This window comes from Ambystoma mexicanum, chromosome 9, assembly GCF_040938575.1.
Source record: "Ambystoma mexicanum isolate Mex_15411 chromosome 9, UKY_AmexF1_1, whole genome shotgun sequence".
Classification (NCBI taxonomy): domain Eukaryota; kingdom Metazoa; phylum Chordata; class Amphibia; order Caudata; family Ambystomatidae; genus Ambystoma; species Ambystoma mexicanum.
Genome location: NC_090931.1, coordinates 697,811,993 through 697,828,830, shown reverse-complemented (window position 1 = coordinate 697,828,830; position 16,838 = coordinate 697,811,993). Strand labels below are relative to the sequence as shown.

Genomic DNA, 16,838 nt, shown 5'->3' with positions numbered 1-16,838 from the left:
GTCGTCCGGCAGAAAATCCAGCAGGGGAGCCATCTTGTACCAGAGCTCCCTGTCGTAGCGGGCCACGATAGCCAAGGCGTTGGCCGCTTTAATCGTCGTCGCTGCCGACGAGATGACTCTACGTCCCATCGCATCCAATTTCTTTCCCTCGCCGTCCGGCGGGGAAGTCGATGTGGAGGCCGCACCCCCCCCCGCTTTCTTCCTGGCTGCCGCGGAGACGACGGAGTCCGGGGTAGGCTGCGCCCGGAGGCATAGGGGGGCCGTGTCCGGGACCCGGTACTTTTTCTCGTACCGGTCTCTTCTAGCTGGCGTCGTGGAAGGGTTCTTGAGGAGGGAAAGGCCCTCATCCCAAATGTCGTCCAACAGAGGCACTGCGAGGACCGTCTTCCTCTTGGCCTCGCGCCGCTGATAAAGGAAGCCTTCCTTTTTCTTCTCCTCAGGGCAGAGTTGGAAAAGCTCGGAAGCCCTGGAGATCATGGAGTGGAAGGATCCGATCTCGTCGGGCGGAGAAGCCCTGGTGGGAGGCGACGACGGAAAATCCTCGTCGTATGCCTCGTCGTCCGTACCCGTCGCTGCCGTGTCAGTCCCCGTATCATCCCCTCGGGTGGACGGGGAGGAGGGCTGGACGGGGCGCGACGGTTGAAAAGGAGGTGGTGGATGGATCCTTCTTTTCTTGGTAGGGGGAAAACCAGAAGGTCCCGGTTCTGGATCCCCCGACGGGAGAGGTTCCTCCGTCGGTAACGGTAGCCTCGTCCTTATCTCGGAGCATAAGGACTGTATGGCCAACAAAATGGCCGCCGAGTTGTCTTGCGGCGCTGGCAGAGGGGAATCCGACGGGCGAGCAGGGGCCCCGTCGGTATCCTCGACGATGTCGTCGTCGTCACCTGCGTCGGGGTCCATTCCGACGGGCTGGCCGCCTTCCACGCCTAGGCCGTGGCTTAAGACCTCGATCAGCTCCTCTTCTGAGGTTGATGCCGAATCTACGACGACGCCCTGCCCCCCCTTCTTCTTCCCCACGGAGGGTTTCACGGGGGTCCTATCGATAGGCACAAAGGAAGACTCCCTCCGAGGAGGCAGGGAGATTCTGGGCCCTGAGGTCGCCACCGCTGGTGTAGCCACCACAGGCTGAGCCAGGGCCGCCGCGACCGTTTCGATAGAGGGCTTGGTCGGATGGATCAAGGCCTTCACCACCTTAGGTTTGCTCACCGCCTTATCCTTGAGGGAGGGGGCACTGCCACGCTCCTCCTCTGCCTTAGAGCTCGACCGGGGCCTCTCCAGGAGCTTCGCCGGGTGCTCGGCCTTCCTCTTACCCGACCCAGAGCGTTGGCTCGTGGTTGATGGTGCCGGGGAGGGTGCGCCCTGCCTGGCGCCCGTAGAGCCCGACCGTTCGGCGCTCCCGGTGCCAGCGGACTCGCGGTGCTTGGCCTTATGTTGGGCCCCCGTCGCCGGGGCGCCCTCAAAGGTCTTAGAAGACCGCTCGGATTTCTTCTTCTTCTCGCCAGACGGGCTCTTACCCTCCAGCCAGTTGGCGAGACGTTGATGGCGGTCCTTCATGGTCCGTTCCGACATGTTGCCGCAAAACGCACAGTCCTTCTCCACGTGCGTCTTGTCCTCATGAAGGCAGTAAAGGCAGAAAGAGTGTTCGTCCTCCTTGAAGACGTTCTGCAGCTGGCATCCAGGGCAGACCCTGAACAGCTTTCCGGGCGTCGAGCTTCCCTTCTCCTGGGCCATCTCCGAGACCGGGCCTGAGCTCGACGAAATCTTCACCCTTGAGGGGCACAGATGAATCCGACACGGGTCCCCGTTGATCGGATGTAGGATCGGTGGAGCTTGAGGCTCTTTTGACCGAAAGAATCGAAGTTTTTTGTGAAAAAGCGCGAAAAATAGCACTAACGCTCGAGAGCAATAGCACGAGGATCCCAACACATGAACGTGCGGTAAAAATCTGAAGATGGCTGCCAGAGGCGGTGCTTAGGTAGAGGGCAGTCATTGGCTGTGGTCAGTATGACGCAGAGACCAGTGATTGGTTATTACTACGAAAGACAGATCAGAAACGAAACTGATACTGGTTTTTTCTTTACCGAGGATTCCCAGCCTGACGACGGGGAATATTCATGAGCATGTGAATCCATGCCAGACCCCATGCTGGAGAACCAGTACATCCACTGACAGTAAAGTCAGACGGCTCAACCACACTACAAATAGTAAGAGATGGGATTAATTTTATGGGCACATTCTTATTTCACCAGGTATGTCTTCTTTCACCCTTCACCAGTGGCAAAACCTCCCTAACTATGGACTAGGTTTTGTGCGGTTGTTTGGGTTAGAAGGCTTACCACTAGTTATACCATTGCAACCTTTTTCTTAAGATGTGCAGGTTGCTTTTTCATTTTCTAGATTTGGGTTTCAGATGTTGGTGCCATGGACATTATGAGGCACATCAGCAGCAGTGTCTCCAATTGAAAGAAAACACTTTCGATGTCTGTATCTTGGTCTTTCTATATGCAGCAAGTACTTGCATCGCTCCATTGGCTGTGATCATGTCAGCATGGTTTTCTTTTTGCCCGTCTAATCAGCCTGTACCTCTCTGAAAGGGACCCTCTGGATTTGCTTGATTCTGCACAATGAAGGTACTGACATTAAAATGTTAAGGGAAGAACCGTCTAGGTGTAGCATTGTCTCTAAGACGTTTACTTCTGCCACCAGGTTGCTGGAAATAATTAAGGCTGCTGGCTGGGATGGTCGCTAAACTTGGAAGTGCTTTTCCAATATAATGGTTAAAAGGGCTGCGTCTTAGGTGGCTGCAAGTCCCGAACTTGCATGTTAGCCTCCATGTCATTTTCCAAAATTCAGAATATCCTCCCATCATGGGGACTAAAACGTATCTTACCAAGGACACGCATGCCGGGATTGTCCCATATATTTTCTGCTTTGCCCATCGAGATCGCCTTCTCAGTTTCCTTCCCCCAGCCTGTGCTGCAAGAGGCCCCCATTCAGGATCCCTGGTGCAGCAGATTGTGTCTGCAATGTGCAAGCTGTTACCTGTGAGCGTGTCCTTCCGTTTGGGGTCTAAGCGAAGGATAAGGCTTGCTTTACTCTTCCTACTATGTAGAAAAATAAAAAATAAAAATAAAAAAAGAGTTGTAAAACTGTTTACTTCGTTTTGTGATAATGTTTGTGATTTTATCCCTTGTGACACACAGATGGTCGCTTTCTGGTTGGTGATCCAACTTCTGTGAAAATAGATGAATTGCATACTGTTGGACTCTGTGTTGTGCTCTGAAACAAATTGTTAAATGGGAGTTTCCCCTCTAATGCCATATATAAAGAAGTGAAATAAGAATCCAAGAGATAATAGGACTGACTGGTTGTGATGTTACACAAAGAACCATTAACACCAATTAAACATCAAGCTCAGTCTGTAACACCAAAAAGAGTCCCCTGCACTGCAATCAGCAGACAGTAAACATAATAACAGATACGAACATTCAAAAAAGCCTCCCAAAGCTCTTCAGATTTTTTAGTAGGCTTTTCACGTTGCATAAGAAAAGCTTTAAGGGAAACTACAATTTAAAGTGCAAATGTGTTATGGATCCTGCAGCAGAGGGTTTTGTTTTCAAAGTAAAACTGTTAACACCGTTTTGAATGGTGTATGACAACTTCAACTTTTGATCATGCAAAGCATCTCAAACTCATCGAGAAGGCTTAATGGGCATTATGATGAAGCCGAGCAAACAGCTAATGAGTTGTGCACACAGGACCTGGGTGACAGGAAAGAACATATGCAAAGTATGAGCACAGAGAATACAGACATTGTAGCCTACGATTTGAATAACCCATGTGACTATCGGAAGTAATATTCATACCGAAGAAGTAATCATTGGGTAGCTGCAAGTTTTGGCGAAAGCATTCGTCCCCTTCTCCTAGAATCTCCTGCAGAGCCAGCAGCAGGCTGGTAGGATTCCGGACAATGCCAGTTGATGGTCTTCCCAACACGACATCTGTAGCTACCTTGGTGACAGAAGGCTTATCAAGTTCCAAGCAGAGGTTGATATAATGAAGCATTCGCTCATTCATCGTAATATTTTGATTGGCTGGAATGAAAATAAAGATAAGGATGTAATCAGTACCTGCGAGTAACACAAATTAGATGTTCAGGATCTTTATTGGAGTAACAAACCTAACAACACTTCTCCATTGTTTCATTTCTTTTTTACAAAAAAACATACTGTATAATAATGTAGTACAATTGTGCACAATGAAAACTTGATTCTTAAAATGTAGCTGTGTCACAAATCAGGGGGTGAGGATGATCAACCACAGGTCGAGAAAATGATGCTTTAAGTAGGGCTTATTCGGGTTACTTACAGACTTGAAGCAAACAAATAGGCAATGCTAAATAATACTGTTCCCCAACAGCAAATGTATGGCTTCTCCTACTTCCAACCTTAAGATGTTTTTCCACGCACCCCAATACCCAAAGAGAATTCCTCTGATTTCAGTCTGGCAGGGTTCTTTAATTCCGACAAGATTAGTTCCTCTACAATCTCATTCCCAATGTACAATAAATTCCACAGGACACGTTCTTCAAACTCAATGCATTAGAAACCACTCTTTGGTTTTACAAATCTTGATCCAGGGTTCTTCCCGAAATGCTGCAGCATTGTAGTCACTCACAGTCCAGGTTTTTTTTGCTCACTCAACATTTCATTCTCACATCCTGCTCCATAGGAATCCTGTAATCCACATCCTGTCCTGGTTTTTGGAGAAGATCCTTCTATGGGTCCTGCGTGGCTGCCTTGGTCTGGTGCTGGGGTTCAGGCTGGTTGGGGAATCCCCAAATGTGCAACCAGTGAATGGCAAAACTAGCTCCTCCTTCTCTTGCTTGCTCATTACTTTTCCAAGTATCAGCATCACTTCTCCTGCTGCCCTACAACTTCCTGTACTTAACACTTTTCCACCTTTCAACCTGTCTTTTCACTCCACTCCCCCGAATTCTCGTCTCCTTCCTCCTCACAACTCTTTACAGTTGTCTCCTTATCTTCACCAGTCAAATCAGTTAATCTTTCCACAACCCACCTGGAAACCCCTCATTACCATGGTTTCTGTCCATCTTCTTCCTCCAGCTTCAGCCAATCTCCTGGTTAGGTGAAATGGGATGGGTTTGCTGCTTTACCTTCATAGACATCCATAGAAACCCCTCCATCCCACCAACTTTTTATTTTTATTTTAAACTTGTCCCGATTTTTGGATGCAAGTGAAGCACTTTGTGTGTGCCTTGCTATGCTCATCTGTTTTGGGGGCAAGGGTCAACCTATATGGCTTAGTGTTCTCTATTGTAACATTCCTGGTTTGTTTTACACTTTACACATAGGATACTTTGTGTCCATATAACTTTATTCTTGACAACTTTGTGGTTATTTGCATGAAGTGTCCAAGATGGGCTGGTAGCAGTGGGGAGTTTCCTACTGTGTTTTTTTATAGTCTTGCATGGACTTCTGCATTTTACCATTGTATCCTATGGATACTTTGATAAATTATGTACTGTGCCTAGATCATAAAGAAAATGTTTTCGAAGTGAAAGAATATTATCAGGAGAAACCGATAAAAAGTTTTTTTAGGTTTACAGAGTAAAATATGGAAGACATAATCAGAGGCTTAAAGCCCTCTCGGGCCCCAGGGCCTGATGGTCTTCCAAACGCTCTTTTAACACTAATCCAAAAATGTGGGTGCGCATTTGTTTACTATCTTCCAAGAGATTGTCATCATGGGCTGTATACACAACTCTTAGAAAAGGTCGCTGTTAGTGCCATTTTATAAAAAGGGTTCAAGAACTTCACATGCAAACTATCGCACTTTAGCTATGATTGACTCCAGCACAAACATTTTCTGTAACTTGCTATTACGATATCTTAATTACTGGATAAACGCCAAAGATTTTTTTAGTAATCAATCAACTGGTTTTAGGCAGGGATGAAGTAGTATCTAATCTTTGGACCCCGACATACTTCATTCTAGACACATAAAAATCTAAGTCAAAGGCCTTGTTTATAATGCTTTGTTGACTTCTCAAAGGCCTTTGACACAGTTAACTGAAACCTTCTATGGGAAAAGATGAAAGCCATCCTCAAATATTGTATTTTACAAAGGCGTTTTATACTGATAATAGAATCCAAATCAGGTTGAATCTGGAAGGCCTGCTGAGTGACGAGATTTTGGTTAACCATGGTCTAAAGCAGGGGTGCACCCTTGCCCGGTACTGTTTAATGTTTATACTGCCAAACTGGAGTCTGTTTTTGAAAAATCTAACAATGCCCCGCTGCATATTTTTCAGCATAAGATAGCTTGGCTATCATAGGCGGATGACTTAGTAATATTGGACCAGATGGCATTGGGACTTCAGCGCAGCCTAGCATCACTAGAACATTTCTCGATCTCGCATAATCTTAGCATACATTTATCTAAAACTAAGATTATAACCATCAAAGCTAATAGAAAAATATAAACAAATATGGATGGGTTATTTAGAATACTTTGGTGGAAGAGGTTTCTAGCTATCTGTATCTTGGCATGTCCATAACAAATGATTTGAATAAAGTGGCTTTCTCACAGTATATTATGATTAAAGCCTCGAATAATTTAAGGCAATTCAATAATTTATATCAAGGACAGGGGGCTATTCAATTGACGGTTTTGCCATTATCTAAGGCATGTATTGTCCCCTTTGTTTTGTACGGACTTGAAGTTTATACGAATGTAGACACTAAGTGGTTAAAAGTTCTGGAAGGAAAACTACGGAGAGCCTGTTTGAGGTTTGTCCCCGTCAGTGCCCATGGAAGCCATCTGTTGTGCGTTAGGTATTACTTCTCTTGCAACACAAAAACTGATTGAGACTTGTAATTTCTATGCAAAGATGTTGATGCTCCAGAATAATGGGAGATCAATGTTCTCATTTTCTTTAAAGGGCTGCAGAGAGCTCCAGCAAGTCCTTAGACCTTGGCTCAGTGAGATTGAGACATTCCTCAATGAGATGGGGCTTTCTTGCTCAGCTTCAGAAAACTTGGCTGTTATATTTAAAGGCTGCAATTTGGGATAGAAATAATGGTATGGCGAGGTTGGTGAAGAAATCTAGCTATGTTGGGTACACTATTTTTCCCAATAAATTCCACGTGTACCTATATTAAAAAAAAAGAAAAAAAAAAAGCGGGGTCTGGGAGTCCCTCTACCGGCACGAACACGGCCCATTGACCTGTTCTTGGGTGGATGGCCCCCGGGAGAGTCTCATCCAAGTCTTTAGATCACTGTGCCTTTCACAGAGGAGACATATCCTAGCTCAGAACCACCGAATAGCCAGAACTAAATACTGACGTCAAAGGTAACCAGTGACCTCTTCCAACAGAAACAAAATACAATGTACAGGGGCCCAGTGAATTCAAGGGCCACTAAAGTGGTTCCTGAGTGAATCAGAGAACAGTGGCCGAGTAAACCTACCTGTTCTAATCCCCCTGCCCTATCTCCATAGGGTGTAATGGGTGTAAAGCCCTTGCCCCAACACTTCCTTGCCTGACTGATCAGTGGAGTTCTGGTCAGAGATACTCCGTTGGGCTGCACCTAACTGTGTTTGCATTGGGAGAGGGCTCCTAAGAACTTTACTCATATTGTGAAACACTTAGTCACCCGATGGCTTTGCCACACTTGTGAGACTCCTTTACAGATTCCCAGACTCCTGAAAAGAGTTTTATTGGGACTTTTGCCTCTAAGGGCACTAGGCCCTATCGTTTCTAGCAAGGAAAGTCTTTTAAAGTGTAGCGATATATTTTTAAGGCTGTGTATTGTGTTTTTATTTAAATTGCCATTTCATAAATAAACATTAACATATGCCTTCTTTTGCTGCCTCCCTCCCTCCCGTCCCCGGTTGCCTCCCCCCACACCCCATTGTCCCTTCTGCGTGGTAGAATTAACAAGGTTAACAGAGTCACTGAATACCAAGGATTCGAAGATGATGAGGGCAATAACTATAATATTAGTCATTTTGTAACAATATCAGCACATCTGCCCAGTCTTACGAGAATTTCGATTGGTACCCCTGTAAAGAATATATAATCCATTCAAGGGCAACAAAGTTCCAAAGTCTGGATAGCCATTCGCTGATCTGTGGTGGATCTTTAGATTTCAATTTTTTAGCTATACCCAGTAGAGCTGCCAGTTGCAATATAAAAAGAGCTTTACATATTTGTTTAGAGCTATGTCTTATATTTGCCTCTAGCATCAACAGAATGTTAGATATGAGAGAACTGGATTTTAACGAACCAAACATTTTCACCATATATACACACATCAATCTCTGTCCAATAACCCTTCAAAATCGGGCAGCCCCACCATATATGCCACCAGTCCCTGAGCATCCCCCACTCTCTCCAGCATTGATCCAAGATGGACGATCTCATCATATGCAAGTGAACTAGAGTACAGTGCCTTACCAACCTATACCAAAATTCTCTTATTTGGATTGAGCGGGTGTGTCTAGGGATAGCTTTCCAGAGCCCTTCCCATTCTTCTTCTGAGATCTGTTCACCCAGTGTTAACCGCCAACAATGTTTGTAATACATAGGGCTATTAGGGGTAGCCTCAGAGATGATTTTATATACATTTGAAATTAGAGCCATGTTCCCTGGGTCGGAGGCAATACATTTTTCAAACATCAACTCGCTGGTTGCCGCTTGTTTATGCAGAGGAGCCAGTATTCAATGCCGGACCTGAAAGTATTGAAATCAAGCTTGTTCATTTAATCCTAGTTCCAATTTGCATTGAGGAAAAGGTTTAGGGTCTTTGCCTTTAAACATATTGCGCAGTTTCGTACAGCCTGTCTGCTTGCATCTAGTAAATGCCTGAGAGGCAAGGTCCGGAGTGAACTGGGGATTAAAAAACTACAGGGTGAAGGAAATGTTGTAAAATTGGCATTGTTTAACCGCTGTGTCCCAGACCTCCTCTACTAAACTCGTAACCCTGCTCTTGTGGATATTTGGGGAACTATCAGATAAACTCGTAACCCTGCTCTTGTGGATATTTGGGGAGCTATCAGATTTAGGGAGCCATAAGGTGTTGCCGAGCTGCGGCCCCTCCTATCGCTCACTCATCTGTATCCACCGCTTCCCAGAATCTGCTCCCCACCAGTCTTTCACTATTCGAATTTGTGCGGCTTGGTAGAACTTTTGAAAATTAGGAAGACGCAGGGCTCCCCTGTTTGTAGGAGTCATTAAAACGTCACAAGCTGCCGGAGGGGCTTTGCTGTTCCACACGAATGCAGATATCACTCTACATAGCTTTTTGAAAAAGGACGCCGGGACCCGGATTGGGAGAGCCTGAAAAATGTAAAGCGCTTTGGGGAGGATGACCATTTTTACTGAGTTGATATGAACAAGCCAGGACATTGTTAATGGACCGCATTTTACTAGTTGACACAACATTTCTTTACGGTGGGTAGTTCGCCTCCTAAATCTCTGCAATCTTAGGAGTTAAAGTGACGCCCAGCAATGTAATTCCTTCTTGCGCCCAGCCAAATTGTGTTTGTGTTCGGAGTGAATGCACTTCCCCTGGCGGGAGAGAGAGATTTAGGATTTCTGATTTAATATGGTTAATTTTCAACCCAGCCACTGACCCATAGTTGTTTAGCTCTCGCTCTACTGTGGACAGTATATGTACCAGATCGGACACGAGGAGTAACATGCCATCTGCAAAGGCCATCATTTTATATGATGTCCCTCCAAAGTTAATCCCTTGAATATCCTCAGTTAGTCGGACCCCAAAGAGAGTTGACCATTCATCAGTAAACGAGTCAACAGTTGTTTATAGTTCACCCTTATTTTGTCTACCTTTCGGGTCGAAGCCCATCCTCGACAAAGTCCGAAAGAGAAATGACCACTCGACCTGGTCGAAGGACTTTTCTGCATCAAGAGAAAGTAAGACCACCGTAATGTCCTTTTTTTTCAACCATCTCTATTGTATGACATGTACACCTAATGTTATGTGTTTGACAATGCTTTATAAAGCCTGACTGATCTGGGTGTATAACTGTGGGGAGTAGATCCTCTATCCTATTAGCCAATATTTTGGAGAGCATTTAGCATCCAAATTAATGAGAGCTATGGGGCGATATGAGCCACACCTACTAGGATATTTTCCTCGCTTTGGGAACAAGATGATCTTTGCCTCCTCCATACTAGGGGATATGCGACCTTTCTGTTTAAACAAGTTATCTAAGTGAGTTTTGGGGTCACCACTTCCCAATAGGTCTTATAGACAAGGTGGGAAATCCATCTGGGCCGGGTATTTATTGAGGGGGAAGAGCGTTAATTACCCTGAGTACTTCTTCCTGGGTGATATCTATCTCAAGGGGATCCTCTTCCTCTGGAGCTATCCGTGGAAGGGTAACTGCATCTAGGTATGTCAGCTGAGCTCCTTGGTCAGGTGACTCCAACTGATAGGAGGTTTGAATAAAATATATGAAACTGCGACAATAAGTGGAGTTTCCTTAGCCTTTTCTGAGGGTAATTGAATCGTCTAGATAGTTTGTGATGCTGTTATTTGGCGTAATAGTCTAGCTAGCAATCAATCTGCCTTATGGGCTTTTAAATAATATTTTTGACGGAGATATTCGATTGTTCTGCCTTTTTTGGCTTGGAGTAGGTTTAGCTTACCCACCAGAGTTCTAAACATTTTTTGAATGGTGCGGCCCACTTTTGTTTCCATTGTCCTCATTACCCGTTGTAGCTCTTCCTCCAGCTTAATTTCTAATGCAATTTTTTAATTTACATATAATCACTGCTTCTGCCATTAAAATAACGCGAATAGTCACTTTAAAAGGCATCCCATGTCACATTTACAGGGGTCTATTGCATCGGATTGAACTCAAAGAATTCCTCCATCTCCCCTTTAATTTTATCTCTCAACACTGCGTCTGCGATAACTTCTGAGGGGAATCGCCATGCCCATAACTCTGAATCCCCCCTGCTATGTTCAAGTCTATGATAAGAGGCGCATGGTCCGAGAGCATATTCGTCCGACAAGTAATCTGGATGACAGTACCTAAAAGTGGCTTTGAAACCCACGCATAGTCAATACGAGAGAAAGACTGAGGGAAATGTGAATAAAATGTATATCCTTTTTTCCCGAGCCCATGAGTGTTGGCCACACATCTACCAATGTTAAGCTTGCACATTTTGGTGTTAACATTTCTGATGGTGGAGCTTGCGTGAAACGGGTTACTACACTTCGCTCCCAGGCAGAGTCCCAGGCCATGTTAAAATCCCATAAAAGAATATTTCCCCCTCACTAAAAGCTTCCATTAGTTTAAGACTTGATTTTAGAAAGCCTTCCTGACGTATGCTTGGAGCATAAATTGAAGCCACCGTTATTGTCTTCGGGCCTAGTGCCAAATTTGTGAAGACAAAGGCTCTCCTTGTGGGTTTTTGTTCGAAGCACTTTAATGTGTGGACCACGCCCCAATGCTATCAATACCCCAGCCCCCTTCCCTACTGCATTTGCTAGCAATATTACCTGGTATTTTCAGAGTTTGAATTTGTTTCTATCAGAGCGATGTGCGTCTCTTGGAGCGCCACCAAGTCCGGTTGGTACCGCCCCAAGAGGGATTCTAATTTCCTGCGCTTCGCGGGCGCATTACGACCCCTAATGTTTAATGTTAGGCACTTGAATTATCCTGATAACTAATAAATATCTAATTGTTGTCCCACGGTCAGACCTTGCAATCCTTGACATTCCTCTCATATACCATGCTTTGTGGACCCCCCTCTTTGTCTGCCCTAACCCGCACGCTAAGCCTCCCCTAAGCCTAACTATCCCAACAAACTCCCCAAACAATGTCCCGTGGTGTGAGCCACAGTACCTTACAAAACCTGCTAAAAGCCCCTAGCTGTGAGTCAACTTTAACCCCACGGCAACGTGCGGGGTATCCTAGTACTCCCATCTGTTACCTGAACAGATGAGATCAGAGATGGTGTGCTCTGTCTCTGCTATGAAGAACCAGTCAGGTCTTTATCCATTCTCGAAAGGATGCTTTCTTCTGCCTTTCCTTATTCCAGTGTCTTTGAGGCGTGCCCTCTGAGTCGTGTCTTCCAGTCCTCTTGAGGTCTAGCCCTGTCTTTCATCCTGTATCGAGCTGTTGAAGTGGACCACTCCCAAGGCTTAGGTTGTTGTGCCAGATGGACAATAGCGGCATTCACTGCCTCCGATGGGCCTCCGGAAGCACCTTCTTCGATTTGTAGTAAGGCCATACCTGATTATGGAGAAGTGATCCTATGCCGTCTGCCTTCCAACGAAAAGGCCACTCCGAAAAGTAAAGTCCATTTATATAGAATTCCTCACAACTGCAATGTTTACACCACTGGTTGCATCTCCTGCCGTTTTTGGAGGGTAATTTGCAAGAGATCTTGAAAGTGTTGTATCTCATTCCCATTGAAAGTAATTAAAGATGCATCCCGTGCCTTCCTAAGAATGTTTTTTGAGGGAATGACGCGTACGCTCCAAAGACATCCCATGAGCGAGCTGCTGGGGCATTGTGAATCCAATCAAGCGCAACCATGACCGTCTCATCCCCTGCAATTAAATCTGCAAAAATGTGAGCGACAGTGTCCTTCAAATCGGCATCTAGTATTAATTCCAGAAGATTTCTTATTCGTACATTAGAGCATCTAGATCTAATCTCAAGGTCATCACACTGTATTTTGAGGTTGCGTGTCAGCCTGGCCAAATCCTCTAGGGTGATATCAGACTGCTTGCTTTCCCCGTGTCAATTCCAGGATCGGCCGCTCATTGCAGTCTACCCACTCCCCAAGGGAAGTTATGTCTTTGCTGAAATCAGATGATTGTCTTATTTCAGCAGTGAAAGCAGTAAGCTGCACCTGAAATGAGGTAAGAAACCTGTCCTGGAATTCCTGGATGCTCGTTGCAAGTCTTCCATTTCTACCTCAGCGCACCTGACCTGCTCACCGGAGTAGCTGTGGCTATATTTCCAGATGTAGGCATCCCCTGGACCAGTGCCCACAGTCTTTGTAAGGGCTTTATCTTGGTTTGAGGGGTTTTGGTGCTCCCTGCGTGGGTGATCTTTCTGCCTCTCCAATGTGATGTGCTGCATACTATGCCACCCGATCCCCGTTTATTATGTAGAGAAACTGTTAAATCTGGAGAATCACTCCACACTTGTTAGATAGTCCAGCCCACATCCATAGCAAGCAGGAAGACACCTGGAGTGTTTCCTCTTTAATTGCCCTCAAAAATCATGCCAGTTCAATTGCAGATATCTCTTATCGGGCATGGACCCTTTAATTGTCCTCTATGCTATCCTTTATGTTGTGCTTGATGTTGTTAGGGCCAGGCCTGAGCGGTTAGCTTGCGTGGCCCCCCCCCTGCAATGTTGGATCTATATAAGGGGTCCCCAGGGTGGCGGAGAGCTTTTCTTTTCTGTTGAGATGCAAACGTTTGTAAGCCCCAATCCCCCCACTTTGCCGTGCACCTACTCTATAAGTGAACTTCCGAGGTGGGAGACAGTCTGTGGTTGTGCCGGCTTCTCGCACTTGCTGGCCACACCCTTACAAGGGCCAGCCTTTCTGCGTTGCGGACGCCACACTGCCGCAATGTTGAAGTAGGAGGGTTTGCTGTGCCTGGGTTCTCCCCGAGCTATATCTGCAGAGCTATGATGCGGTTGGGGGGTGGGGGGGGGGGGCACTGCCTTAATTTTTGCTCTTAGATGGAGCACACTGCACACACGTTTTCAAGGTGCAGCAGCCATCTTGCCTGTGTATTGTGTTTTAACTTGTTTTTCCCTTACATATCAGTTCTTTCTTTACTTGCTTTGCTACATAATAGTGGTCTAAATCTAATTTACCTGTGTTAAAAAGTAAAGTGTTGGTGTGGTACTCCAAAACTGAATGTGCGTATAATAGTGCCTATGCACTATGATACTAACTTGTGTTTTTGAATTGATAAGAGTTGTCCAAGGCCTAAATGAATAATTGTATTTTTATACATTCCGCCTAACTGTATTAAGAGTGCTCTGCATGTGCTTAACTGAACCATTCACTCCTCTCACACTTAAGTCTAAGCATCACTGCTCAGTCATACTATCCAGATAGTTTGGCTAGACATTGGTCATTTCCTCCCAAAGACCTCTATGGGACACTTTTTCTCTGCTGACTTTATGGAGACAAGTACGGCCTTCTTTTATTTTTTTTGTTACTTGGTTTTCACTGAAACTATAACACATTTTTTAAAACACATTTACATGCATACATTTTCTAGAATATCAATTCATTATAAAATATACATTATAAGAATACTTTTCCCATCATCTTAAAAAGTAATACAAAAAGTCACTCATAAAATCATAAATACTATTACAAATTAATCAATTAATCATGTCTTCCACCTGACAGATCTGCTTCACAAATCTAAAAATGTAATAATGTCCAGTAGAAAGCTGTAGAGTGCAATCAGCATTATTATAGAGCAGTCTTCTGAAAATAGCCTTCCCCAAAGCCATTTACAAGGACATGAGACTAAATCCGGAAAACACAATTACCAACCTGTTTCATTTGCGGGGCCTGTAAATTTGCACACAACGCATAAATTATATTGTTTCATTTGCCAGTATGGAAAACTGATAGGCCAAATTTACCAGTCCAACTTCTTTCCACCAAAAAATGATTTGAAGTGGTGGCCAACATGTTTAGTCGAAATCTAAGACCTGATCTGGCAAACCTCCACAAGGGGTATTTAATCAATAACCTTGCCAGGGAACCCAACCTGCATTCACTTTTCGCTAGTTATCGTTTATATACAGGTAATCTATCACAGGTAAGGCACCAAACCCATTTCCAAAGGTGTTATTTGCAACTTCCAAGGTTCTCCACCATTTCTGCTAGACTTGTTCATTTTCTGTATTTGCTGCTCACTGCTAGTTGCCAAAGGTGTTGCTATTTTGAGAAACCTCAACTCAAAGTCACTGAACAGTGTATGAGGTGGGGGGAGGGGTCATACATTTTTTCACAGAGCTGGGTATTTTCCGTAGAATTTTTCTGTTCATGGAAATAATCCCAAACACGTGGCGTATCACTGTCATTGTCACAGATTGGCATATCCCCAAGGTGCCTCTCTATATTTTACCCTCAATGACGTCCAAATCACAGTCCTCCAGTTGGTGAAAGATTTCCCGCCCGTATCCAATATTTGGGTTATTATTGCCTCATACAATTTAAATTTCCCAAACCTACCGAGAAAATGCTTCATCTGAGAAATCAGTGGTTTCACCCTTAGCATCAAGGATCGAATTGCTAATGGTTTTAGTGGCTTTGCAAATATTGCAAATCTGAGACTTCTTCTATAGTCCTAATAAAAGGTCATCCAGTCTGTTCTCCTGGTTTTTCAAAAGTAATTTTTTTTTGTTTCGCCCACATTAATGCCCACGTTGTTTAAACAAGCTTATTGATTGAATGCGTTTCATATCCAAACAATGCCTACTTTATTTAGTAGAGTCAAATAACATATGGTCAGCGCATGTTACCCACAACATTTTCTTTGAATATACTATAGGGGAAATAAAAGCAGACTTTTCAAGGACCTCCACCACGTCCACCAAGTATAAATTAAAAAGAAGGGGTGCAATGACAGAGCCTTGACGTAGCCCATTGTGAATGAGGATTGCTCTTATGTCGTCTCAGGCTTAAGGTGGTATTAGTATGGAGTTGTATAATTGCACTGAGCAGGTGATTTGGGATTCCCCTTCTGTTATGTTTAGTGCACTTGTGTAGTGCCTTATATACCATTTGGTATGATCTGAAAGCGCTGTGGGTTGAACACCCTCGTGGACTGTAGTCCAGGTCAGTGGAGAGAGTAGGGTAGTACATAGTGCTTGGGTGCACTCAGTATGTGTGCAGCCAGTGCGGTGTGCAGCTGCATTCTAATGGTAGGTGTGGTGCAGAGGCTGTATGAGGAAAGTAGAATGTGTGCAGCAAGGCTGTTGACCTCATGGTCTGCATTCTGGCAGTGGTGGCATGTGTGTATGATATATATATATGCAGCTAGGCTGATTTTTTGTGTGGAGTATAGCTGCATTCTAAAGACTGTTGAGGTGTACGTGTAGGTGAGTAGGTATGTAGGCAGATAGGCCGCATTGATCGTGGGGTATAGTTGCATTTGATTATATATTTGTGTAGAGAAGAGAGTAAGCATATTTGTATGTGTGAGTGTCAGTGCAGATTGTTTGGAGACCCCTGTTCTCGTTTTATTTCCAGTGTTCTCTGAGCTGACGTCTATTCTAGAGGAGCATAGGTTCTTCAAGATAATTCTGTCAGATTCCTCGCCTGCTTCAGAGTGACTTACCATGAGGTGGGACAGAGTCAGTCTGTTTCAGAAGCTCGGTTCGAAGTACTAGTGGGCCCATTTTCCGGGTCCTGGATAATAGTTTGTGGCGGGTGAATGGGCCTTCCTGTCATAGTTTATGGTTTGAATTGTATTGCATTATTGTCCCTTCCGGGACGAGAGAGCTAGGGAGCTCCTCAGATTGGAGGGTGTAATGCATATCTGTAGGAGACTAGAGCAAATCTAACCAGACGTAGTTGATATCGCGTCCCAGGTGACGCATTTCATTGCATCATTTTCTAGGCAGATCAGGGTAACCTGGCTTGATCAGAGAGCACCTTGTACATACCTGATGGATATGATATGATCTGGCCCGGTCGTAATGTTTGAATATAAGTGCTGTTTGGCTCTGGGATTGCAGTTCTGTGCATTATTCACTCCAGAGCAAGTTTCTGTATCTTGTAGAA

The 16,838-nt window shown here is 44.8% G+C and overlaps 1 protein-coding gene across 5 annotated transcripts in view; it reads right to left on the bottom strand.

Annotated features, from left to right (window-relative positions):
* FASTKD2 (FAST kinase domains 2) overlaps positions 1-16,838 on the bottom strand; it is a 461,831-nt gene that overhangs the window by 68,394 nt on the left and 376,599 nt on the right. For all 5 annotated transcript variants that reach the window (XM_069615586.1, XM_069615582.1, XM_069615584.1 and 2 more), the window contains one exon: positions 3,867-4,094. In XM_069615586.1, coding sequence (XP_069471687.1) covers positions 3,867-4,094 — 228 coding nt within the window. The remainder of the gene's footprint in view (positions 1-3,866; positions 4,095-16,838) is intronic.